Source organism: Cuculus canorus, chromosome 18 (genome assembly GCF_017976375.1).
Source record: "Cuculus canorus isolate bCucCan1 chromosome 18, bCucCan1.pri, whole genome shotgun sequence".
Lineage (NCBI taxonomy): Eukaryota > Metazoa > Chordata > Aves > Cuculiformes > Cuculidae > Cuculus > Cuculus canorus.
In genome coordinates, this window is record NC_071418.1 from 1776561 (window position 1) to 1804007 (window position 27447).

Sequence of the window (27447 nt, forward strand, 5' to 3'; positions counted from 1 at the left end):
AGACTCCTAATATTAGCCATATCTTTTTATTCTAAATTTCAAACTTTTGATGATACATCTAAGGTCCTGCACAGGAACGATCCTGTGTGGAAGTTTAAGAGGATGTGCTCATTATGGACTGATGAACCCTTCAAAGATCACAGAGGTGGGCTTGCTGGCTTTCTACTTTCAACAAGTTCAAAGTGGGCTGAGATTATATTTTAAAAAATGAATTGCATTAAATTTACAGAAAGAACAGTTACTTAACCAGCCTTCAAGGCCTTCAAGGTCTTCAAGATTCTGCAACGATCATAGACCCCATAGAGTGTAGGACAGCAGATGTCTTGGATACTGTCCTCCTGTTCGAGAGTGTAAGTGCCCAGATTGTAACTGCAGTGTCTTACAATTCCTCTCAGCTAAAAGCCATCATCTATGCATCTATGCCTGCCCAGCTACAGCCGTCTCAAAGAATTAGTGTTACTTAATTGTTTTTCTTTTTATAACCCATACTAAGTGTCACTGCAAGGTAAACAACAACCACTTCAGGAGAGTGGGGGCGGAAAAGGATTTTCAACTTCTTTCAACTTCTTTCAACTTACAATTTTCAAAGCAGCTGGAGCACTGCTATCCCTAAAACTGGCATCTAACCTAACAGCAAAGTGTGAGGTACGATAATGGACAGGGATCTGCAGATTACTGCCTTGAAGGTCTTCCGTATTAGCACATTCCTGAAGTAGAAGGGGAAAAGTGCTTGTGTCCGGGCAGGAGGAGCCTGTGCGCTGAGCGGGAGCGGTACCGGCCAGCTGGTGACACAGCACGACCAAAGCGCTCTCCAGTGCAGCGTTCGTTATCAGGGGAAGGCTTGACCTTTGCAGGGCCTGACTGTGGCCAGAAATAGACAGGGAGGCAACTTGTTTCATTTGGTCCTGTCAGGATAATGAAGTAAAGTCCAAGATACATCTGCTACAGGCAATTTTTCTTCTGTGGATATTAATCATAACTTATAAGGAAAAAAAAACTAACCTAAGACAGCTAACGAGGCTGTTAAGGGAAAAGAGATCTCAGACCATTTCAGGGAAGAACTGTGGTCCAACCACCAGTCTGGCAAGGTTTAACGTTTTAGATTTCCGAGTTCTTTGCGGTGGTTGGTTCACATTGCTTGCCCTCTGAAAAGTATTTGTTTTGTTGAAGGAATGAAGGAAGCTTGAGGGGGGGAAATGTACGAGGAGATCTGCTTGCAAAATGTTTGCAGCTGCAGGTTGTATGTAAAGGCAGTGACTTTGCTCCAAAGACCCTCATAAAAAAGACTGCACAGATGGGTATTCAAAGCAGTGGGAAGGACCTGAAGAGATTAACCTTTTGAGTTCCGTTCCAGTAACAGAAACACCTCTAAAGGATGATCTCCAATTCTGGGCTCCTTTGCTAAACGAGACGGGGGCTGTGGGAAGCAAATCAGAGTGCCACCAGGCGATGTGAAGGGGAAAAGGTCCATGCTGCAGGCAGGCTGGCAGAGCTGCCCTCTTCTGAGCATATTCCCTGCAGGCCTCTGCCAGGATGCTCAACAGGTCCTTCTTCTTACAAATTAAAAGCAATCAACTCATCTATTCCTTGCTATTTTAAAACAATGAATCGTATCAACAATGCATTGGAAAGTGAGACAATGGCTCTACATTTTAATAATATTTAACTCCCGTGCAAAAATACTACAAAACTTAGTTTCCTTTCTATGGATGCGATGGGTGAACAGTCAGGTTTTGCAGAATCACTGAAGGAAGTAAGAAACGAAGGAAATACTTGGTACAAAATATATTTCCTTCAAGCAATCTTTAACTGACAACCAAAGCTGAAATATTAGACACACTAACCTAAGTTCCAATCAATAAGTGAATGATTTCCAGAATCTATCCTCTATCACTCTGAAGAAATGAAGTGTTCCAATATATTGCTTTCTAAGAGAAAAACTGCTATGATTGTTCCAATAAATAATTACATAAGATCGCTTAATTATTCAGAGTTGGCACCAAACTGAATGATTTTGAGGAGAATGTGCAGACTGTCTAATACACTACGGTAGTTCAGGCAGCACCACTGTTTTCACTGACAAACAAAATGCACCAGATGATGAGTGATGCTGCAGCCTCCTCAAGTCCCAAAATAAGACCAGGAGAAATGTTATAGTTAATGCAGGTTCTTAGTGACCTGCCTAGCGAAGGTTATTTTTTGACATGTACATGAAGATATCTGTAATTTAAAAGAAATCTTAAAGCCCACACAGGAGAAACCAAAGACACTTGAACTGTCTGGGTGGGCCATAACAAAAGCATTTGGTGACAGTTTAATATCAGGTTCTTGCACTCATGACCAAAACTGTCAATTGTTTCAGGCTTGTTTTTCCTTGTAAAGCACTACCAAATTAATGCATTTCCTCCTTGGAGGGAGTTTCTCGGTGCTTTACAATCACTGCCCTCTGTTCCTTTGGAGTCGGTGCAGCTTTGACAGCTGGTCTATGGGAGGGCATAATCCTATCAACACGATCCTTGCAAAAGGCAGGGGCAGCACTTCCCTCTCCAGCAGTCTCTCCTAGTTTGTAGTAAAATGAATTCCGAAAGGAACTATCAACAGGGGAATTCTCACCTCAGAATCTCAGGGAAGCAGGTAGCCTTTGATTTGGTGATCTGTAGCCAATAATGAATCATAGTGGACATAGAAGTTTATCTGGAACTAAATTTGTTTTATAACCTTTATTGTAAGTAAGGAGAGGAAAGTTCCCTGCTGCTTCAGCAAGGTTCATTCGTTATTTGGCAGAGATGGACTTCCTCTCCTTAGCCGAGTCCCGCACTATCACCTTGTAAAGTGACTTTAGACTTGGTATAATTCAGTAAGGGTGATAAGACAGTATTTTCCCAGGGCAAGAAACACTTAGGTCCTGATGCTAAAATCTAGTCCACAGTTTCAGAACAAGATGGAGTTTCAGCAAGTGAATTCCTTTATCACAAATTAGATTTTACCAGTCTTACATTTTATGCTTACCAAAACCCACTTTTATGATGTCATGAAAAAAACCTGGAGCATTAGGAAGAGAATCAATACAATCAGGCACACAAGAGTATCAAAGTTTATCTGCAACTATTTGAAGTAAAAGAACTGCTACAGAATAATTTTAAATATTATTGTTTTGCCACCCTGAAACTGCTTGCGCTACTTCAGTGCCACAACATAGTCACAATCATAGCAAAACTCTGCCAAATTAAAGATATAAAAAAGGTTATTTAATGTATTTTAACCTATCATGAACTACGTTGATATTCCACACCAGAAAAAGACTGTGTAGTAAAAGTATGTACTAATACAGATTATTATGCAAATCACCACACATAAAGAAAAGTATTCATTCTTCATCCTTGCACACTCCCTGAAGTTTAATTTGGAACCTAATTTACATTCAATTAACATTTTAAAGCACTACTTACTTTCAGTTCTGTTTGCCTACATGATTTAAATCAGAAGAGCAATCCTTTGCTTTTAGAGGAGGTGAGAGATGGGAGAGAGGTTTGTGCATCGCTTGTCAATACACAGACCCAGCCCCGATGCGCCTTCCTGACTACAGCTGACAGCTCTGCCCCCTCACTTGCAAGGCCGGGCTGGGCACTAAGACAGACCTGAGCCACAGTTACTGCAGTGAGAGCCTCCGCAGTTGCACCATATTAGTTTTACTGAGAGAAACTAGGAACACCGTGAAAGCAATTTCTTTCCTGGAAAACAATCGTGGTCTTTGGATGATGCATTGACAAAAAACCTTTCTACGCTTCAATCCAATGTGATGTTTGTTATTTGTATACTTCAAGTCTTCGGACTGGATAAAAAAAAGAAAACAAACCCAAAAAATCTCCCCCAAACCCAACACTAATTCCAGTGAAAAAATATTTAATAAAAACTAAGATTGTTAAATTACACTTACCTGGAACAAAGCTTCCCTGGACCACCTCCTTGTAAGCCCACCAGCCTTCATGGATTTTTGGTGAATTTTGTTGAGCTAGAAAGAAATAATCAAAGAAACCATAAAATTAAAGCCAGGCATGGGAAATATTTAATTCCATGAACTGCGAAAACTCTAAACGGTATCATCTTCTACAGGAGAGCCATTCTTCAAGTTCCCAAATAATGTTTATTCAATGTATTGAAATATGCTAAGCATCTGTACCTTAGTGGACCTCGTCCCTGTTTCTCAGACAGTAAAACATAACGCAGCTCCTGAAGAACGGATGACTAAACTTAGGCAGATACTTGCTTCTGTTCACATATGTGACACACAACTCTCCCACGGCTGCACATGACAGCGCAGTTACACAGTCGAAGGTTTCTCTGACCAGTATCCTGAGGACTGTCTAAGCTTTGGATAAGATTTGCCCTTGATGATAGTGTTGCTTAAATGACTTCTCTAAATTCATAAAAGGCCAAGGGCATAAAGGTCTTAATCAGTCCGTTTGCCATTCATAAGGCCATTACTTCTCTTTGTCTTGAAAGAGATCAGTAACAGAGCGAATTTTGTGGTCAAAATGTAAAATCTCTGTTAATTGGAACAACTTTAAAGGAAAGACAGACACAGAGCAAGACAAATGTGCAGTTGATTTCTGTAAGATAGCAGATCAGAGCTGATACACAAATAGGTTCTGCTTTCACTTGTATTTTGCTTGATATTTTCATATTTAGAGCAACTCCCTTTCACTGAGCTACAGAAAGCTCAGCTACTTTGTGTATCATTAACTTAAATTTTAGGTTGGTTTTGTTTTATAATACACATTCAATCTCTTGCATTAGGTCCAAAAAAATTTTAACACAAATATGCAGCTACAGAAGACACTGGATTTAGCAGCTTTTGCTGCAATTTCATTTCTAGATCACATACGATACACAAAAGACACAATTACCCTGGGAAAAGTTCCAGCAATATAATAAAAATTATTGTTGTCATTAAAAATTACAAAAAGGATATGACATTCAGACTAAAAAGGACACGAGGCGAGGACCATTACATACTGTTCCATCAGTAACAAAACAATATTTATGATTTAACTCACTGTAAATTGCAGGAACAAAAGTAAACCTGAAGTTAATTACACACACTGACAGAAGGACCAACACTCTGCTTCAGCAGAAATCCAGATACACGAGTGGAACAGGGTACGTGTGGATGCAGATTTCTCCGTGCAGTACCTATGCTCATTCCATTAATTGAACAGTGACACGTTAAACTGGAAGGGCGGTTGCACTGTGCGCTCTTTATAGTTCACAGATGATGTTGCCTTCATTATTTTAGCTTTTATATCATTGCCTAGAGAACTCACACTGTGTATGGCTTTGTCATGCTGGACCGCACTACACAAACATTTGCAAAACAGCAAATCCCAGCCCAATTTTTTGGCTCTAGACACTGGTTTATGCAGGTTGCTGTTATGCCTCTATGCTCTGCAACAGAAGATTGCAGGATGCTTCAGCAATAGGCGAGGATACTAATAAGCGAGTCCCAACAAAGCACATCAATCGTTCTTCTACTTAAAATTTCCCAAAAAATCACATTGCATTAAAGTGCATCTTGCAGTAATACGCACAGCAAAAGCCAGAGGCAGCTGCAATTGAAAAGCGGGCAAAAAAGTATCTACGTAGGTAGAGGCAAAGTAAAACTTCAGGAAGGGTAGATATTTTCAAATGTAACTGCTTACTGTAAGCATTCACAGGACGCATACAATAAAAAACTGTATTCCTTTTGCCCACCTTGTGGCCAACCTAAATGTTACGTGCCAGGTCCCAAACTAAAATATAAGCCATTATTCAGTGTTTAGATTAAACCAAAATGAAGAAGAGGCCAGCTCTACTTCAGTGTGGTGCCCCAACACATAGTTACTAAGATAATTCCCAAAGGAATATCAGCAAAACTAAATTTTTTTGTCACATTTTTTAAAGCCTGGTGCATTAGAATGGAACAGACTGCATGAGATAGGCTAGAAAATTAGATTATCAAAGCTTCATACTAAATAATTGGATGTCTGTGCAGTTGCTTCAGCTGTCAGAGAAAAGCATGACCTGGTATCACTCTGCACATTCCACAGATATCAGATCCTTATCTCAATACAGCTGAAACACATGTACAATAAGCAAAATTAGACGTTGTACCACAGCCATATTAAATATCCAGGACAGGGCAAGAGCACTGCTGGGAGTCCTGCTGATTTACAGAAAACAGAGGCCACTGAGGAAATCCAGAGACAAGGCAGGTAGTTGTCGTGAGAGAGCAGCTAGGGAGACAATCCCCAGTGCTGTGCTCCTTCTTGAACCCTGAAACCTCAATGTTTTATACCAGTTCAGGAAAAACGTCCTGCCAAATAGTGCAGAGAGCTACTGAACACAGCTTTCCACTCTGCTGTGCATATGAAATCTAGCTTGATGCCAGAGATTTATTCTGATGGATCCTACAGGGATTTTGCTTAGGAAGGAAAAATATTTATAAAGCTTTCATTTCTCTAGATGCAGAAGGAGGGGGGTCTGGAAAGGCCAGGGAGGAAAGTTTGTCTTCCAAAAACTTCTGTAAAACTATCACTCCAATCCATATTACACAAGTGGGCAAAAGCTCTTATTAAAGAGAAGAAAGCTGTTCTCTATTTTTGAATCATAATCAGACCCATACCTGGATTAGTAATGGAACAAGGGAATATAAAATTAGAATAAACAGGCATATGGACCATCCTTGCTGGGAATCCTATCTGGGACACATACACCTGATGCACACACAGCACAGGGTCTCTACGATTGGTGTATCAATGCCCATCTGACAGCATGGCGCTGCGCCTGGGTAAACAGGTTCAACCGTATGGCTCGGGAACTGTTGCCAAGGAGAAGGATTCTTCATATGTGCCACCTCATGCCACTGAAAACAGGAAAAGTTCTCTCAGCATCCTTCTTTTTTCTGTTAAATTAAATTACTGTACCTCTCATTGCAATCCTCCCACTTGAGGACCATAAAAAGAGATACGTGTGCATGCTCTGATACTCCTGTGTTCCTACCATGGCAGCTCCTTCTCTTGGCAGGAACCTGTCATGTAAGATACTGAGGAGGCAAAAGGTCTATTAAGCAAGTTTATATTCCTAAAGAGGGTTAAATATTTTAAAAAAAAAGAAAAAATCTGACACATCAGAGACTTCTGCTTCACCTTTTGCTTCCGAGAAATATTGTAGCTTCTGCAAGGCACCAGAATAAGCAGGCCCAGCTGAGCAGACACTTTGCTGCAAGGAGCAGATTACCTGCACAAGTAGCTCTGCAGCAGCAATGTCAGCATCAGCACCGTATTCAGGCACTAGAAGGAGGACAAGTCCTAAATGCCAAGTTTGTCCCGTGTGCAAGAGGATATTGAATGACCTCCATTTGCTAACATGTTTGCTCCCTTGGTACCAAAATCACTCGTATCTGAGATTAGAAGCTCTGCTGATATAACACCATTATGTCAGATCTCTCTCAACACAGCTGCTGTAGAGAAGACAGGATATTTATTTGGAGCTGATATGACATGTGTTGCTTTCATTTTGGCAGATTATTGTAGGTATGTCTCATTGTGGAGCATAAAATCACAGGCTAAGTCTGCAAGATATTGTGCATTTCTGTTTCCTTGTACTTCCATGTAGAGGGAAACAGCACTGTAGAGGAGCATAAAAACAGAGTGAATGCAAACAGCAAAAGATGCCGATGCCCCATAAATTCATCAGCTAACTCTATCTAGCTTAGAGGTTAAAATGAATAGGGTAATGTTTCAAAGAGATGTCGCTCAGTCAGTAGAGCTATTTTAAAATCATCAGATAACACTGTACCAGATACCAGGTACTGTGACGCAGATGCTCAAATATCTGCATACAATTTGCAGCAGAAAGAGGTCTTCATCCTGTTGGACTAACAGTGACGTACTATAAAATGCTGTAATTAATACAAAATATCCCTCTGTAAATATGCTTATTTGAAACATACAAACAAATCATTCTACAATTACTTGTTTACTTCCTATATTTAAATAAAAAAGGGTTGTGTCTGATGCTATCGCTTATGTCATTCACATCTGAGCATAAGCCAAGAGTAGAATCCTGCCAGATCAGAATTTGCCATTCACTTTCCTGCCATTTCACACAGCTGAAAAATGCTAGACTGTGGGGAATGAGGCTTAGAGCAGTTAGAAACAGAATCTTTTCTCATCTGAATGTTATTGATCTGAGCTCTTCTGATTGCTATATTAATCACTCTGCACGCTTATCCTTACTCAACTTACATCCTAAATCTTGCCTGTGATAACCTGGCTCATATTGCCCTGGCATTAAACACATAATAACGTTTTTTATCACTGTTACCTCTCCTGCATAGTTATGAGGTTAAAAAGAAAACCAGCTGCAACTATGAGCCATATAGTTCTGCAATAAACGCAAAGCAAAGCATTAATTCATTGCTAATACTTTGATATGAAACACGCCGGAAAACGGCATCATAGTTACTACAAGAAAAACTAATCCTCAAATCTGCTATTACAGTGGTGAACAGTGAGAACGAAAGGTATATTTATAAGATATTAGAATTTGGTGTGATCACTTATGTATACCCTTTGTGTCCCACAGACTGCCGGCTTCATAGGCCATTATCCCGTGTCTTTCCCAGTCCTCAGAAGATGTTGCTTAGCCCTGTAATGCTATTTGACTCAGAGTCCTGTAGTTCCTTCTGAGTGGCTTCATCACTCTCAAGGCACCTTCTTCAGTCATTGAGAAGTAATCCAAGAAAGTTGTGCCTTATGGCAGAAATTAAAATCAGAGGAATTTCCTGTAGTGTTTCAGAAGATCCTATGCTCTAATTAGCCCTACAGAGAGCAGTGCAGGATGGCTCAAAAAAAGAGAAAAAGCTGTAAGAAAATGTTCAGTCTTTTTTGCTGAACTCCATTTCCAGAATCTTAGGTCATGGACTTATTTTGTAATTATTTAAAATAGTTTTATTTACTATATTTTATATGGACGTTTTGCACACTGATAAAACCCCAGATTGAGATGCCTAAACTTTGGAGGGAACGCAGACTTACTCAAACTGAAAAATCAGCTTCAACACCTTCAATCATACAAGTAGCAGCTTTTGGCTCTCACCAACAACTACCTCTTAAAGCAAATGGAATACATGTGTAGAAAGCGGACCTGGCAGCAGGGGAACTTAGCAGATGCAATTAGCTGAAGATTCAGCCCTCTATAATTAATGTTCAGTTTGTTTAAAACAAGTCTGTACATAATTGCAGCTATTATTTTATGCAGCCTTTTTATATTAAAAGAACCTAACACCACACACTTTAGGCACTATATAAAGCATCATTTATAAGTGAGTAGCTACAGGACAAGAAAGGTTAGCCTGCTTATGAATATTACAGCCTACATTGTATGCATCGCCATTCGATGAGGGAGGAAAAAGAAAACAAAGGATTATAAAGGAATCAATAAATAAAATGCTTTCATCAGCTGCACCAGAATTCTTTTTTTTTCCTCAGAAAACAAGCAAATGCTCTTTCATTAAGTTAATACTTTCCAATTCCATAAATCCTTCTTCTACTATCCCCACGTGTAAAAGCTCTCGCTGCTGCTGTGAATTCCAAATAGTATTCAACACAAGCAAAACAGACGTGACCTGTTTTTATCACATCAGAGGGCAAAAGTAAGGCACTGTCATGGGAACTGTGGGCAGCCTAGTTTAATATGAAAGGACGCTGAAAGTTCTACCTACAAATTACTGTCATGTAGGCATGCCAGCCTCCGTCTCCTCAGACCCTATATGCATCTATGGGATTCATATTGCTTTTGAATGACGTACAGTTCTTTTCCTTCTCTGTCACATGAATCAAAACTACATCGAAGCTGAGCTACTGTGAGAAATCAAAGAAATTAAGTTAACACAGGAGAAAAATACATAGCTGTATTGCAGCAATTAGAGCCTAATACTGATTGCAAAACCACCGGAGACTCAGCACCTTTCATTTCAATCACTGATGCCACGCTTAGGGTCTCACAGGTCCACAACCACATGAATGCAATTTGGCTGTCTCGGTGGTTTCCAGAGACTCTGACAGGAGTGTCAGCACACACAACAGCCTACTCGGTGTTGTGTTAGATGAGGAGCTTCCTCTCCAATGAGTTGTTTAATCATGTCTAGATATAAAGTCTGAAGAGCTCTCTAAAATAATGCAGTAAGAAGAAGGGAGATATCTTGTGATATTAACTTCAGAATAGCTCTTACCTCACATCACACTGCATGCTCTCCACTCCCATTAATTTCACTGCGGTTTGGGGAGACTCAGCAACTTCAAAGAAATGGCCTCAATATCCTTGAGCCTTTAAAGTTCAATATATTATTAATGCTAAATTAATAAGGCTTCCTTTAAAAGGAAACCACTAAGTTCCTTCCTCAGAAGCACATATGATATTGACTTCTCATCAGGTTTCTGACCCTAGTTGCTCTCTGCGCTCTCTAAACGGAAAGCTACCCATCAGTAATGCTACAAACAGCCAGGGACTGTCCTGTTAGCTGCCACAGGCAGACCTTTTTTTTCTTTTCCCAAATCTTTGGCTCCAGGAAAGAGAAATTAATTCTTCATCAGCCTTCCCATGAGGGAGCTGTGCCCAGAATTTAAGTACTCATCACTGCTAAGGCAAACTCAAGGGGAAAAAAGAAAGGTCTTCCAATTAACCTCAAGACTAATGGCATGGCATCAATATTAGGTGCTTGATCCTACAAAATACACAGCAGCCTCAAACCCCACGGAATTCTACAGCACATGAAAACTTTTGGTCCAGAACGTGATATGGAAACATTCTAAAGAGCTACATCATATGCAAAAATTCACAATACTTAAGCAATACTAGTATATTTTCCACAATTTTAACAAAAGGATGTACCCTTTGGAGGGAAGAAGGCTTCCTCCAATCTCCCTTGGAAACTCCACAGGAATACGCATGGCAATCTGTACTCCTTGCACATACATTACTCTAAGTTCAGCCAACACCAAATCACGTGCTTTCCTGAGACAGGAAGAGTAATTTTCTCCTGGCTCACACAGCTAGATATAAACATTTGCAACAAACGCCACAAAGCCATTCACGAGCTAATGGCAAAGGGGAGGTAAAATTATTTTGACTATACTGAATTGGATTCAGAGACCCAGATTTCTGGTCCTCCTGGGGTTGACAGTAAGGGCACTAATCCAGATGATCTCACAGCTCACTGGACTACCTAAATCCTCAGCACTTAAACATTATGTCCTGGTGCTTTCTGAGAGCACAAAGTCAAAAAAATGTTTTTCTGGCCATATAATGACAGCTTTGCTAGAATCAAGAAGAAATCTAATGTCAGAGAATAAGCCAAGATATCGATCCATTTCAGGCAGGGGCATCACGCAGAAAATTGAGCCCATCATAACATGCGTTTATTGCTATAGCTCTTCACCATCACTATTGCGGTGTATCAGTTTCTTAGCAATCGCTGGCTCTTGGTTACTAAACATTTCTTAAGAGAATAGGGGGGAAAAAACAGCTTTGTAGCTAATTTTTCTGAATTCGGGAGTGATAGCCTTTCTTCCAGCAAGCAGCAGTACTTCCAGTGGTGCTAACAAGAGTGTGATGTATTTTTCAACATAAAGTATTGTTTCAGACCAAAGCAGATTTTGACTTGCTCAAAATAATGTTTCTACTCACGCAGATTTTCAAAAGGGCCCTGTTTATGCATATTCCCATTACTATACATGGCAAGTACAGAAGAATCTTAAATAGCAAGGAACTCATTAAATTCCCTTTAAACTGTCAAACAGGGTTAGGATCACCAGGGTTTTTTCTGTGTGCTACCAAAAAGGGAGATGCCATGGGCTACCAAAAATTCCCAGGTCCACGTTAGCAATACAGGGGTTTTATATACATCTCCTGCACTCACCTTCCTGGAAAGACTGAGGAAAATATATGTATATTACTGGAGGCAAGAAAAAGGAATAAAGAAGGATATTTGCTTCTGAGAGAGTTGGGGCAAGTCAGAGCAACAAAAAATTAATATTCTTAGAGTCCCCAAAACACAAGCAGAGACTCTGGCCCTGCACCATAAAAAGCTGTCCAAGGTTGCAAAGTGCCATTATACAACCTTCTACATCAGTAATGAACCCCAAATCATGTATTAAAACAAAGTGAGAAGCTCAGAATCCCATTAGTATTAAACCGGCCACAAGACAAACATGGGCATTATGTGTCACCAGCATTAACTTACTTTATGTAGATTTAATTCACAACACAAGAGGCAGCTTAGGAAAGTGGAGAAGAAAATAGACTAGGCTTATTGATACCTCAATCCACTTACATCCCTCTAACCCAAATGATGAAGAATCAATAAAATGGACACTTGTATTTTACTACTACCCGTTTCCCCTAAGTAACCATCAATGTTAAGGTGAAAGGTTATCCAAACTTGGAAAAAGTGAAGAAAAGCAGCTTTTCTTCAGTTCTAAGATCAGAGACGGGAAATAACTGCAAAGAAGTTGAACTGTAGTGGAGTAACTGAAGAGCAGCAATAGGCAATAATCATTCTGGTCAGATAAGCTGCCAGGATAAGACAAGGCAGATAAGAAAAGAACATGCCTTAGTCATCTCATTTGCCAGTTATGTTGTATCATATCAAAATCCCACCTCATTAATTGCTGCTTAGGTGTTACAGCGATGACAGCCATACAAATATCTGAACGCAGAGCTTTTATTGGTTTATTCTGGACTATTTTCAAAAGAACACCCTAGAAATGTTACCAGCGGGGAAGCGTTGTTTGTTTATCCCACTTGTCAAGTGAAGATGAGGAAGAACTTTTTTTTTGGTACTTTTTCATGTTCCCAATCTTGACAAGAGACAAATCGCTCTCCACGTCTCTCGCCACCATTTTTGGTTCCCTGCTGTTCTGTGGAATATCCTTCAGAGATTACTTCTGTCATCCATCTGCCCACAGCTGTGTTTATCCACTGATCCTGGAAGAAGTCATACCCTTCCCCCCCACACCCCAGACAGATTCCTGAGACAGTAGTGCCATCCTGCTCTGCTGCTATTCTGTCATTCCTGTCCTGACCAACAATATTCTTGGCTAGAATTGATGCAGCTCTGTCTGCCTTGGGTGACTGCAGAGAGCAGATTATTGTTCTGAACCCTACTAGATTTCCTGGCTTTCTGGTCCTCACAGAGGTGCCCCCTGTTCATCCCTCTCAGCCACTTCTTTAGCCATTAGCCAAAAGGAGTGATATGCTTCTCTCCTCTCTCTGATTTTGAAGATGGAATGTATTCCACACTGGCTGTGATGCCTGTACCTGCTTCATTTTGCTGATCTAGAATTTTAATCACTTTCTAAATTATTGATGCAGAAATCCCAGATAGGAAAAAAAACCCCATTTCTGTTTGGGTTTCTTGTTCCTACCTTGCTCTCCCTCTCTTTGAGAGATGAGACTTTGGATACAGATAAAAGGAAAGTAAAAATACCTACCAAAGCTAAGAATTTAAAAAACTTATTTAGTTCAAGGGAACTGCATGGAGAAATATGCAACTGTAAAGATTTCATCAGGGATTTCCTAGCTTTCCTTCTTTTCATCTGCATGGTTCTGTTTCTTCCAAGTCAGAAGCCACAGAAGTTTCAGACAGTCTCATACTCTTGCCTGTAGCACGAGGAAAGAATTTTTTTTGTGGGTGTATGAGGGCAAAACCAACTCAGGACTGAAATGGAAGCTGCTGATTTTAAATGAGTATGCTCCCCTCCTTATCAGCCTGGCGTATCTAAAGGAGATGCCCGTTAGTTTCCAATGTCCTTTGCAAACCACACAGCACTGCACCAGCTACCCAGGTTTGAAGCCTTCGTTTCTACCCACGGGAAACGAAGCTCTGTACCAGAAGACGCCAATTCATTTTATGTTAGTCAGACTGATCCCAACCCTTCCACACATGCTTGGAGTTGATCCAGCCACATACCTAAAAGGAATCGTGTGTTTTCTTAAATCCTTATGGTACTGTGTATGTGTCATCTGTTTGTTTTTTTCCCAGTACAACTTTGTGCAGCAATATGTTGATAAAACTGCTCTTGTTTATTTTTGTACTGTTTGCAGCACCAAAAAGTTGTAGAGGTCACATGCCAGAAACAGTACAAAACACAAAAACTATCTGTATGCAAGATTTCAAGGGACGTAATTATCTAGCTGGAGAACAGTTTAACCTTGGCTGCATCTGCTTGAAACTATTCTACTGACCTTCAGCCCATCGGCCAAATCCCTTCTGTGTATGTCTCCATTTTGCAAAGTTTGACCATGTTCTGCCTTCACCTCCTGGTTCTCAAATTCATGTGTGTTTATGTTCTTCTTACTGGTCCATCATTGTACATTAGGGGCTTGATTCTATAGCTTAGTAATGGAAGTCGTCCACGTAAGTCAAAGAGATTTTCTGTACAAATGAAGATTAATAAGATTTAATGAGACTGACGCAGCACTCTGTGGAACACAACATTCTGATAAATGATGCTCCGGTAGCAGCTGATGCTAGGCGCATTCTAAAACATTTATACTGATAGGAATTATTCCAGTGAGTTCAAATATGCACTGAATATGGTTCCAGTACAAACATGAGGGGTTTTTGTGACCTATCTGTATCACAGTCTTTCTTTTCAAGCAAGGATTTCTTTAACTGCATTTCCCCTACTGCAACCCAAGGTAGAGATGAAGGATGTGACACTGGACCTGCACTATTGCTACAGAGCTCAGCTGCTTTGATATGGCGCTACTCCACCTGCAGGTTCACCCTATGGTGCTAATATTTACTTTACAAACACTCGCCATTTCTTTTCATTATTTCGTGCCATTAGAAGGCAGCCTGAGTGTGTGGGCGGCATCAGGACAGCAAACAAAACAACAACCTCTGATATTAGGGACATAAGTAAGATCTGTTTACACCTCAAAACCCAGAAGCCTACTCAAACAAAAATAATGGATTTTGGGTTCATGCTTTCTTAAAATATGCTTTTCTTCAGAGGCAATCCAATAATTCTCAATATTTATCCTAGCAGTGCCAGGGAAATATTTATTCTAAAAGGCTTTGTAGAAATAAGAGCAGATTGGATTTGAGTTGCAGAGAGATCTACACATCTCCCTCTCCCCTGCCCCAGCAATAGCTCACTGTAAAAGAAAAGATTTTCTCCTTTGTGTGGTATTTAATTAGTACAAACACAAAACTTTTTGGTCAATTTGGCACAAGTAAAAGGACACTTTGGCGTGATTGGCATTTAGCAAAGTATATCTTTACTACATAAGAACATCAGCATTTTCTTTTGTTTAATTCCTTTGGAAGCTATTCTACATAAGAGAGTAAAAAAACCATGTATGGTTTAGTGGACCATCAAGCTACATTAGAGTATTAAAACAAACAAAACCCCAGAGACCAGGCATTCCATTTTGGAAATTAAGTCAACAATCTAAAAGTGATCAGTAATCATTCTTCATCATACATCTGCAAACAATTTTCAATACACAATCATAGACTTGTCAAATGAGAGGCTAAGTACACATTAAGGTGTCAGACATTAACCGCTCTACTGCTATTAAACACAGTGGTAATCCACAGATAACCCTGCTGTAATTTGAGTGTCAAGGTGATCCAGAAGCTCAGCAAATTTTAACTGCCTCAAAAAGCACAACTAAGAATCCATGCCAGATCTCAAGCACCAATCTTTCTCTTCTCTCTTGAACAACTTTTCTTTCTTCCCAGGTTTAATAAAAATGACAAAGAAATGCTAAAGACCTGCTAACAAAGGAAAATATTAAACTCTAAACTTGAACAAATATTAAACAAAAACTTAACAGTACTAGTCATGTTAGTTCCACAACTATAAACACATTTTCAACCATAAATCAACATAAATGAGGTCAGAATCCACTTACAATGCTAACACAAACATTCACATTGGGTTTAAGTAGTAATAAACAACTGGCCTAATTTATATTATTTCAACTTTGAGTAACAACTTGCTGTAACGGACCACGCCTCACAAATATCTGCATTAAGAACAATACAAGATTTGGATGTGAGAGCTTCAGGACCCTCAAGGCAGATTTTTCACTGCTTTATAGTTCTGTCTGGGCAATTACCTCTCTGAAGTTCAGTGCAAAGCCGTACTATTTTGATTCAGCAGTGAGCTGTGAGTCATCGGGCTTTGACCTACCCAGAGAGGGTTCTACACAGAGAGCGGCAGCAGCATCTCTTTATTCCTGTGTAACAAATAGTGAAAACATTTTGAGATATTTGAGTAAAAGGTACCGTAGAAATAGAAAATACCGTTTGAATAAATTACACTTCTCTAGGCTTTGAATTAAGAACCACAGTCACTCTTAATTGATTAGAACATGACAGGTTTTACTAACGTCCTACACATGCTTGTATCCCTTTATAAATGACTAATATAGAAATTCTTTAATAGTGTCCCACGCATTAGAAGAGCTGGATGGTCTATAATCATCAATACACAGATTAACAAGCACGTTAGGGGCTGGATGAATCCAGCCCCCTCACTACACAGTCAGATTAGTGTTATCTATTTGGAACATGACATAAATAGGATTAATTTTAATATTTGCTCTTTCCCCTCAAAAAGACCTCTCTGGACTTTAGGAAGGAAACAGTTTCCAAACTCCAGTCTAAGCCACAGTGGACAGAGGATGCCGTCATTACAAAGCGATGATATCTCTGGGCATCTCTGCCTTCTGCACAGACGGCAAAAGCAGTCTTTTTAAGGGTTTGATCTTCTTTCTCCTCCACTGTAGTCTGGTCAAATTGCACAATGACTCCAACAGAACATGATCTGAACCCCAATCTGCACCTAGCAATTATCTAAGAACCTAATGGTTCCTAGGTTAGGCAGGTCAGGAGAAATGCAGGTAGGGTCAACACTTGTAAATAGAAAGCTGAGTAAAAGGACTGGTTTTGCTTTATGCATTCCTTAAGATGACTATTTGACTACTTTTTTCCCTCAACCTAACACCTGGGACTGTGAGATGGAGAGAAAGGACTGCTGCTTAGACCCTCAGTACAGAACAAAACCCTTCAAGGCTCATTAATTGAAGCCAACCAGGCAGTGCTGTGAAAGGCCACTTCAGTCTACAGGCACTCCAGGTAGAAGTGTCATGGATTTTTAGCACAAAATTCAACCTCCCAAAATGTTTGATTCCTGAACGTTCCAGGAGATGTAATGTCCCTTTTCTACCAATCTGCAAACAAATGCCAGAGTCAGAGAGAGATTCTCTACCTTTATTAGCCAGTTTGTAGCCCCAGTTTACAATTCTTACAGTACTTAGGCTTGCAGAGCATGTGATACACACAAAATATTTCTCCCATTGACCTGTTTTTGCTCTAACTGCTCAGCACTTCTGCAAACCAGGCCTCAGGAGAAACAAAAATATGCAATTAGTGACCACCCTTGAAAAGTTTGATTAATGCAACACAAATTCTGGCAGAGACAGTGATCAAATTCTACTCTCTAGAGAAGCCTTAAATTCCTTTGTTACTATCTTTTCCTCTTCCTGCAATCCCTTCCTTTATTCACTGTGTCCCACAACCTCTGCAATAAAATGAGCATGTTCTAAATCAGTGTCTTCACCTCCACAACCCTTGCACAGGCAATCAGACTTCTGATATCTCTAAAGTGTTAAGATAACTTTAGGTTGCAAGCATGTATGAATTTCTCACTTGCCTCTTCCCTACTCTTTACTTTTTAATAAAACTAAAAAAAAAAAAAAGAAAAAATCCACCAAATGGCATAATTCTTGTACCTACCAAAGTGATTGCAAGGTTAGGTCTTTCCTCTCTTCTCCCCACACCTAACTGGTGCTCAGACCTAATTTCTTCCCCTCTTTCTCTGCCTCCACCATTCCACAGCACCTCGTTCAGGCGCAATCTCCTCCGCACCATCTGCTCCTCTTCCCACCCCAGCACCTAGCACAGCTGTCTTTACCCAGACAGCCAGTCCCAGTTATAGCAGATACCAAAATCCAGCCCAAAGCACTTCATTTGATAAAGACATAGGCTTTGCAACTTGTTTCAAGCTTATCAAGGAAATCTGTTTCTCTCAGATGCTGACTCCATTTTTATCACACTTCTATCTGCAAATATATCTATGTGCGTGATGTGATATACATCTGTGTTCAAATGTGCATAATATCTGCAACCATAATAAATGTGAATGTGATTTATATGAAAGAGTAACAGCAGATCAACTCAAACTAGCTGGGAAGAATGCAGTAGATGAGACATGATTGCTTCTTTTAGAAGTGGGTTACTGAAGAGCTTTTGGGAGTAGGAGAGGGGATATGCCCAGCGTAGTGAGTACCTGGACTGGCAGTTGCAGCAGCTAAAAAGAAAGCCGAGGAAACGGGCAGGCACTGCACAGATCCAGGGACCACAGCTGTTGAGCTAAACTCCTGCTATTAAGTGAAGGTCCTGAAAGAAAGTAATCCCAACGGGAGAAGACTGTAAAGCAGTGGTTAAGCTCTAACCTCCTAACATCCATGGACGCTTCTTGTTCCAGATCTTTCACACTTTCCTCCTTCCTCTGGCAAAAGATTCCCAGAGCTGTTCTGAACCCATTATCCCATACCCTGGATGCAGGGGCAAAGAAATTTGGGAACTGTTGATCTGCAGCAACAGCTAGCAGTAGAAGTGTTGGAAAAAGGAAGACAAAATTAGGCAGTAAAGAGAGATCCTTCAACTAAAACCTTCCAGCCATTACAGACAGAGGTTTAGGATTCTCCTGAGCCAAAGGTTCCACTGCATTAACCTGGGAAAAACTGAGAAGAATAATAATGCCTTCTCACACTCGTTTCAAGTTCCCTTAGTACCTACAGAGCAAAACAAGGCCCACAGCTCTCACCCCTAGGAAGAGACAGCCTACAGCCACTGCAGAGAAGTAGCGTACACCCATCTTCCTCCTTTTTCATTCTGCATCAGAAAGAAATGGACATTTCCTGGCGGCAACTGGCAGTCAACCTGCACTTGAGTCAGTGGTCTCTGATACAGCCTTTCCTTGAGCTTTTTCTACTAGGATCTTCACACCTTAGGTTGGACAGATTTTGTGTGTCTTCAACAACACAGAAATGCTGAGCACCTAAAATGATGATAACCACACTGTCATCTACATCATAACTAATCAACTCTATGGGATGGATCAAGCTAATCAGAAACATCTTTAAAAAAAACTTTTTTGCAGCTGATAAAAGAACGAAAGCGAAGTCCAAATCCCAAGTTCAAATGATGTATAAATTCCTCCTTGTAAATAACAAGTAGAACATTCTCTTGGGAGCAGTGGGAAATAAAACTGTTGCCCTTCTTCACAACAGCTATGTTAGGTAAGGCACAAGGGAAAGAAGGCCACATAAAATACTTGTAATATTTCAGCATCATCAGAGTTTAACCTGGGAAGGCTTTTACTGGAATGCTTCCAACTCTGCCCGCTCTTTGTTACATAGCGGATTTTATTCCACAGCTGAAGACCTTCAAAATAACAAAACCATGCAAAGGAAAAGCAGATTGACTTTTCTGGCAGGAAGTCAACGTGTAAATACTAATGAAACAATCTTGGTAAGCAGTCAGACTCCTCGAAGGTCAGCAGCTACAAAGTGAAGAACTTTAGAGCATTTAAGTTATTAACAATTTTGTCTTCAAGGATTCTGACAGTTTCTGTCCTCTGAGTTAAAGGTTTAAGAAAAGTCAAGATTTGATGACTAAACAGTCGAGCCCTCTGTATCTTTATCTCCATGGTCTTCAGCCAAAAAGACCGCCTTGTTCCTATGGAAGTTACCAACATGATTCCTATCTGTTTAGTACCAGAACTGAAAGCAGTTAGCACAGTGGACTGCCATCAATGCTCTTTCTCATTTGCTTCTCCAAAACTGCAGTATGCAACACCCGGTCTCAGTGCTATTTTTCATACCCAGCATCCTCCCTGTTAGCCTACACGCTCTTTCTTTTATCTCTTCCTCCACTCTTCTTTTATTCCACCCCTCACAACTAAATACACTTTATCCCCTTTACTGGTCCACTCCCGTCCTTTTCCTCTCCTAACTCAGAACTAAGGAATGGGTGCAAGCAATGACAGAGGATGAGAAGGAAATGATCCTCAGGAAAGAAAGTGAATGTCCTTGAACTGCCTAAGCTTTGAAATATCTTAGGTGAAAGTCATTTGCCATCCCCGCAGTCCAGATTTGGTAGAGAGAAAGTCAGTGGTAAAACCTTCAGCAGTTTTAATGAGATTAGAAGCAAGACTCCAAGCAGACTTAGCACAGCTTAGGTCTTCCAGCTACTCAGTGAAGCAGCTTCAGTTCCCATTTATACTACTTTAAATTATGGGGTGATGATAATTTACTGTCTTGCACTACAATGGCATAGAATCAGTCCTACTGACAAATGTAGTATCACAGGCATGCTGATAATTAACACAATGACATATTTTCATCCTTAGGGACACCAGTTCTATTAATTGTACATGAAAGCTCTTGATTATATTACTTTTCATTTTCTTATGCTGAGAACTTAAAAAAACCTCTTCCTTTCTTGATGCTACCTTAGATGTCCCCTTCATTTTGCAAATCTCCATGAGTTTAACATCTGCCTTTTGTTAATCACAAGGAAAAAATGTCCACATAGGGTAGGCAATCTTCTTGGCTATACCCAGAAAACCGTACTGGATAAATTTAAACTGGGTTTACTAGGGTCATTTTAGCCTCTTCCAAATGAACAGTCTTAATTAATACCAACCAGGTTAAATTCATCTTATGAGTGCTAATACAGCTTTTTGTAGCCCTTTATTGAAATAGATTTATTTTTAATCACTTTTTATTTAGAGTTTGCTTTTAGGACATAAAATATCCCTAGCCAATTGAAAAATCACAAGCACAAATATAAAATAATAGGAGAGATTACTAAATTTCCACTCCTCACTGTGCCCATAAGACCAAGTGTTTCTTTCTGTAGAAACAGTAGGGGTAGATCTCATTTCCACTTACTGTACTAGCCACTTTTTAGCTTCTTTATCTCTAACACGGGTCAACTATGAAAGAAATGTGAACAATATCCTAACTTTCCATGAACCATGGAATCAATGACAACTTAACCTTTCTGATCCAACACTTTACTAAAGAAAAGAGCAGCTTAAGAGAAACAAGATGGGAGCACCCTATTTCTGGCTATATTTATGTGTTTGGGATTGCCAGTCAGATCCCATCACTTCCAAATCAGGGTAATAAAAAAAGCTGAAATGAGAATTCTTATCTGCTAGTTGGATTTCTGCATCTCTCACCACCAATTTCAAACATTCAGAAAAGAATTCCACACTGGCACAATGCCCTTTTGACTCGCACATCAAAGCGCTGCCTCTTCAGACAATGATATGTTCAAGTTGAGAAAGCCTAAAAGTAACATCTATATATCTCATCTATTTAAAGAGCGTCACCACTGCAGACAGGACAAAAAGAGAGTGAAGCTTTGTAGAGAAAGTGATCTCAAGGAAAAGCAAAGGTACCTCAGGTGACAGATGTAAATGGAGGTAGGAAATTCTTACAGATATAAAGGTTTAATGTCCAGCATTAAGGCATTTACATAAAAGGGAAGAGCTGTTTACTCTGACACTAACAAAGAGCAAACACAGGGAGTCTGAAAGAAACACAGGCATTGTACCCAATCTGTGAGAAAGTGGCACATCCCTGGACGTTGCTAAATCAGAAATATTTCACCAACGTATTTGTAATTCTACTGCTTATAGCACTCAAAACACACCGATAGTGAAAACCACTCACAAACAGCACAGTACGTTCCAGGCGTCTAGGTCTTACTGCAGTATCATGGTCTGTTTCCCAGCATCTTTGCAGTCCTTGGAGAGGTGCAGAAGCAGATTTAATGAGCAATGCATACCATCTGTTAATATTGCCTTTAAGAGCAACTAAGAAAAAAAGCAGCAATACCAGGAGTGCAAGAGATGGCAGAAGCTTTAAAAAAACGGACCATCAATAATAGGGTTCTGTACGTACGATTGCTGTAAAAACAAACTCCCCAGAATGAGCAGACTACATGTTTATTTTGCAACCGTTACAATATTTAAGTCAGTTTTAAACCATTAGAACCATGCAATAAACATGCAGGTTAACAGGGCTAGTGGGCATATTGCTTCTGATCTAAGGCCAAACTCACCAAAACGACGCATCCCAGGACCTGATCCTGCAATACGCACGCTCTGGGGTAGCTCTTTGCTCTAAAAAACTAGATCTTTTGAGTTATGCTGATTTACATCAATACAGAATCTGGCTGCTTGTTTACACTCAAGCCTAGCAGGTAACAAGCGCCATCATTCTAATAAAGTAGTATTGCCCTTACTCAGTGGGGTTGTAAGCAACTACTTGGGATGCTAGTGAGTGGACGGTCAAGCCCACGGTCCCTGAGGTGTCTACAGAGAGCAAGCCAAGCCTGACAGCACAATATATTTTCAGCTACCAGCTAGGGCAATTCAACTTAACCCTATGAAGCCATTCAGCAGACAGTCACAAATGCCTTACAGGGACACAGAGAAACCACCCAGCATCTCTCCACTGAACAAGCGCTTCGCTTGTTTGCAGGTAGGGAGCACTGCTCAGTGCGTAGCTGAAGATCAGGGTACTGTTCTCCACTCTGCTGTGGGCCTGTAGTTTAGACCCAGCTCTAAATCACTTGCAACAGCAACACACGGTTGAACCTTCAAAGCCAGTTTATGAAGCTGCAAACATTAAGTCCCTTATGTTGCGACTTTAATTAGCACCTAGTTCCCACAAATTAGTCTTCTATAGAACATGATGCCAGGCCTCATGTTTAGCTGCTATAGGGTATTTCTATCATAAATAAGACAGAGATCACTTTTTCCTTCTCAGTTTCCCAATAACTGTTCTCATTGATCTGTTCACCTCACTAAGTGACTGATGTCTTTATTTAGATGAACTGATTTCCTTTAGGATATGGACTGTATTTCCTAATAGCTGGCAGGACAACAACTTCATCCTTTTCATCCAGACATATACATTTCAGTCAGATATTAATATTTTCTTCTTCCTCGAGAGAGCTTTGAAAAATTGCCAACAATCCATTTAAATGCTTTGGGTTTACTTCCACAGTCCCAGTTCTATTTAAACACAATATTAAATCTGGAGGGAAGGAAATAACTGGAGGTCTATAGTTTGCATGATAAGTTATCTTTGGCCTACTTTATCCTACATAGCTTTGTGACAAGAACAGATGTAAAAGCTCTTTGCAGTCCTTAATCAAGACATACTATTCCTGAGATAACCAGAAGGCAAAAGAATAAGCCAAGTCACCGGGGTTCAGAAACAGAGATGGTTGCATGAAATAAAGGGTTTATTTTAATCACTAGAATTCCCTGGCAGAGCTGTAAGTCAATTATCAAGTTAAAGCCACGTTACCTTGATGAATGTTAGTGTAAACGTGTAGGACACACTTGTAGTAATTTAGTAATCATAAAATTCTATGACATACTGACCTTTTAAATCAGAAATCTATTATTTTAATGGGTTATGACTTTGTACAAACTACAAATACAGCTTACTCCCCTTTCCCAAGCAGATTAATACAAGTGCAGTTAAAATGCAAAAGAATACCTTCTATGACTTTTCCACATCTTCTGCAGTGAACATGAAAGCAAAAAAAAGTCTGCTTGTCTTAAGCATGTATTGATAGGAATCAAAAATCCATTCAGAGCAAGACACAACTGGATGACAATTAAAGCACATTTCCTAGTACAGACGTAGTCACGCTGCAGTTTGAACAACCACCAAACCCCAGCTGCTTAAAGCTAGACCGTTGTCATTTTTTATTCAACCAAACCCGATTTCTCATTCTGTACGTCATGTAGACATCGTGCATGTCTACACCAAAGGGACAGGGACCAGGTACTCAACTCCTTTCATCAAAGGGAATATTTTTATAAGACTGTATTCTACATTCTTCTAGAACTCACACTCAAACTCCTTTTAATTACATTTTCAGAAGTGATTATTACACAAAATTACAACCACCTAAAAGCCAAAGCAATTCCAATTTGCGACCTTAAGCACAGGTGTGATAAATAAGGCCCAAAACCGCATAGGTGAGGGGCTCCAAACCTCTCTTGCCCTGCGTAAAGCCATCCCCTCAGATTACTCCCCTCAGAACTCTCCAGCCACTATCAGACCGATTCCTTCGACATGATATTCCCTCTTCCCTTAACTCTTGTCTCTCCCATGCTGTACTGATGGAGGTCTGTTCATGCACCTTGTTTGCAGGTCCCTGTGCTATAAAATAGTATAAGGGTATGAAGTTAGCTTCCATTCAAGAGAAACCAAGATCATCGTCTCAAAGAGCAATAAGTAACAGGATACTGCTAACACCGAACATCAAGAAAGATAGTTAAAACCATTACAAATCCATATCTCTCAGTAACTCAACAATCTATACGTTCTGTCAGTTTAAAAGATCTAGGAACAGAGGTTTAGTGGATTAGTTACAACAGACCATTAATCTCTGCAGCCTCAATTTTAATCCAGCAATGACCAAAGTGATTGAAAATCATTCTGGCCACATGACTGGTAAAGCTCCTAAGCACAGTTCTCTCACATACCTGAATCCTAGCAGCAGAGGTCACAGTATGTTTTTAATGGGACTATTTACCAAGAGGCCTCTGCTTAATACTTAACTAAACTCAACGCCAACATTCCTGGCAGAGCAGTTCCACTGCACATCACCTCTGTGAACGAAGAGCTGACCTGAAGATTTTATTTTACACTTCATTTTAGTCTCTATTAGCAAAGCTCGCTTTTTTCTCTGCCAAAACACCCAATCAAAACTTGTCTGAAAAAAATACTTCTTTGTTCCTCTGTACGATTTTAAAGAAACGTGTAGGAATTGATGACTGTCATTCCAAGCAAATGCCAGGAGATTATTTCTGTAGAGTTCACATAATATCAGTGAAAGCTATATCCAAAACTGTTAAGAGTTTTAAAATTAATGCTATGATATTAGGTCATATACTCTGGTTTTATACAGAATATTGCTCTACTTCAAAGATTTTAAGTTCTGGAGCATTCAATGACTAGAAGTAATATTTAGATGCCCAGGAAAGTGATGCTATTATGTGATCAAGGCACTCTCCATCTTCTAGTCCTCCATAACAGCTATCAGGCTATCTGTAAAGAAGCCATTGAAAGGGAGACCTTTCAAATAGGATTTAAATTCATCTGTCTTTTGCTGTGGTTTGAAATCTGAGGGATGGGTGCTTTTTTCACAAGTATTAAAATGAAGATGCTGACTGCTCTTTTCTTACTGCAAAGTAAATAAGTTATTTAAAAGCATAAAACCACAGTAGGCAGAAAGGTCCAAGTTCAATGGAGTAAGGAACTAAAAATGGGAGAGATACAAGCAGGAGTTATGAGAGCTACTTGCTGCTGTTTGTGAAGCAACAAGGAGAGCCAAAGCAAGACAAGGGCGGGAAGACAGAAAGGAAAAAGTTTGCAGGCTTGGTGTCCAAACACGTAAATATGGTGTCAATGTCTTGTAGAGTTTTGTCCAGCCATTTTTACCAGTAGTGCCATACTTAGGTAAACCTTCTTGCCCATTAGCAGAAATTTATTCATAATTCCATATAAGAAGCCTTACTTCATTTAAAACATGAGGAACACTTCTACTGATATATACTGAATACGCTACCACCTTCCTACGGGAATACAAAAAGTGAAAATTAGCGAATTACAATCCAGATTATTTTAATTCTAATTGTATAATTTCTCTTGCTATGCCAGTCATGCTAGAAAAGTATGTATCTTCACTTTACCACACAGAGAACTGATATGGTTTTACCCGGATAAAAACCCGTTTTTTCCACAACTGTATAATTTAACCAGAGATTATGACAACTTCTGCTCATTTTAGCTGGACTTTTCCAAAGGTTTTATATTATTCATGTATTACGCCACCGCTACTCCTTGCTTCAGCAAAGCACTTAAGCACATCCTTCACCTAAGTTGTTTTGCACAATTACATATTAAGATTCAGATACAACGAAACATGCATTCTTTTAAGTTTTGCACTTTGCTGAGTCTGGGCATTGATGCGTCACAGTAAAATCCAAAGAGGATGACTATGTTTTTAGCTTGCAAGTATGAAAACCTACTTATGCTACCTAATAAAAATAAATCATATTATTTATTACTCCATTTTGCATCCTGTTCCACAGTGACTAAAATACCTGTGACTCCAGAGCAAAGGCACAATTACAGACTGGCAAAGATGCATTGGTAACAACTTGGAGAGAGTGCCAGGGGGGCTACTCAAATGAAAATTATTCATCTGCAGATAACATTAAATCCCACTTGAAATTACTAACTGCCACATAGCACCCTCAGGATCATCTGGGCAAACGAGAGGAGACTGTGGAGTCCTTGTAGATTACTTTGTTTTCCAGCAGGCACAAAAACATACTGTAACAATAAGATACTGCTTATAAATATTAATGTGAACAAATAAAAAAATATATAATGGTGAAGCCAGGTGAATATAATAGAAAATAAAAAGTGGAAATTGCAGACATCATGGGTGAAATTTCACCTCCCAAATAAATTCACAATGTGCACACAACATATCCAACAACAGCATCAATAAATGAAGGAACCGGTCGGTCTGTGGAGAGAGCACATTTCAAACAGAAAATTTAGGGCCAAACTCTCTGGTGGCCTTAACTTCCCGTTGTCACCTACACCTGTACCAAGTGGGTGCAAAACATGAGGCAAAGTGCTGCACTTTGAGGAAAATATTTGATGCTCAAAGTCACAATAAAAAGGTAAAGAGACCAACTGAAGGAATGTTAATGATTTAAGCAGAATTTAAGTAACGCGTTTATGGAGCAACCTTGTGCAGGTCTGAAGTTTACCTCAATATCGCACTAACTCCTGGAAACCAACTGAAGTTAAACTCTAATTGGTGTAATTCGTAAATATACTTCACGATAATCTCACTTCGAAGGGAAAAAGCACCTTGTAATGCACAGGCAGGGAGGGCAGGAGGGTTCCAGCCTGAGAGGACCCTCCATTCCACGACCTTTCCCTCCTGAGGAAGCCACCCCAGTTTAAACGCTGAGGATAAATCAAGCTGAGGCGAACAGCACAAAGCCAAGGGTGGAGAGGCAACGGAGCAGAAATGACCATGAACTCGCTGCTCAGCTGGGCTCCAAGTTCTAGAGGTTTAAAACCAGACGTGCTCCGTTTCTTGGGGCCAGACTGCCAGGTTTCATTATCCACTGAACTCGTTAGCGTGCCCAGCTGCAGCCGTGCCCCCGTCACTCAGAAACCGAAAGGCAGTGACAGCAC

The 27447-nt window shown here is 40.0% G+C and overlaps 1 protein-coding gene across 1 annotated transcript in view; it reads right to left on the reverse strand.

Annotated features, from left to right (window-relative positions):
* Positions 1–27447, reverse strand: part of CA10 (carbonic anhydrase 10) — a 162674-nt gene that overhangs the window by 126825 nt on the left and 8402 nt on the right. Inside the window, exon 2 of the mRNA XM_009563928.2 lies at positions 3938–4012. Within this exon, the coding sequence (XP_009562223.1) occupies positions 3938–4012 (75 nt within the window). The remainder of the gene's footprint in view (positions 1–3937; positions 4013–27447) is intronic.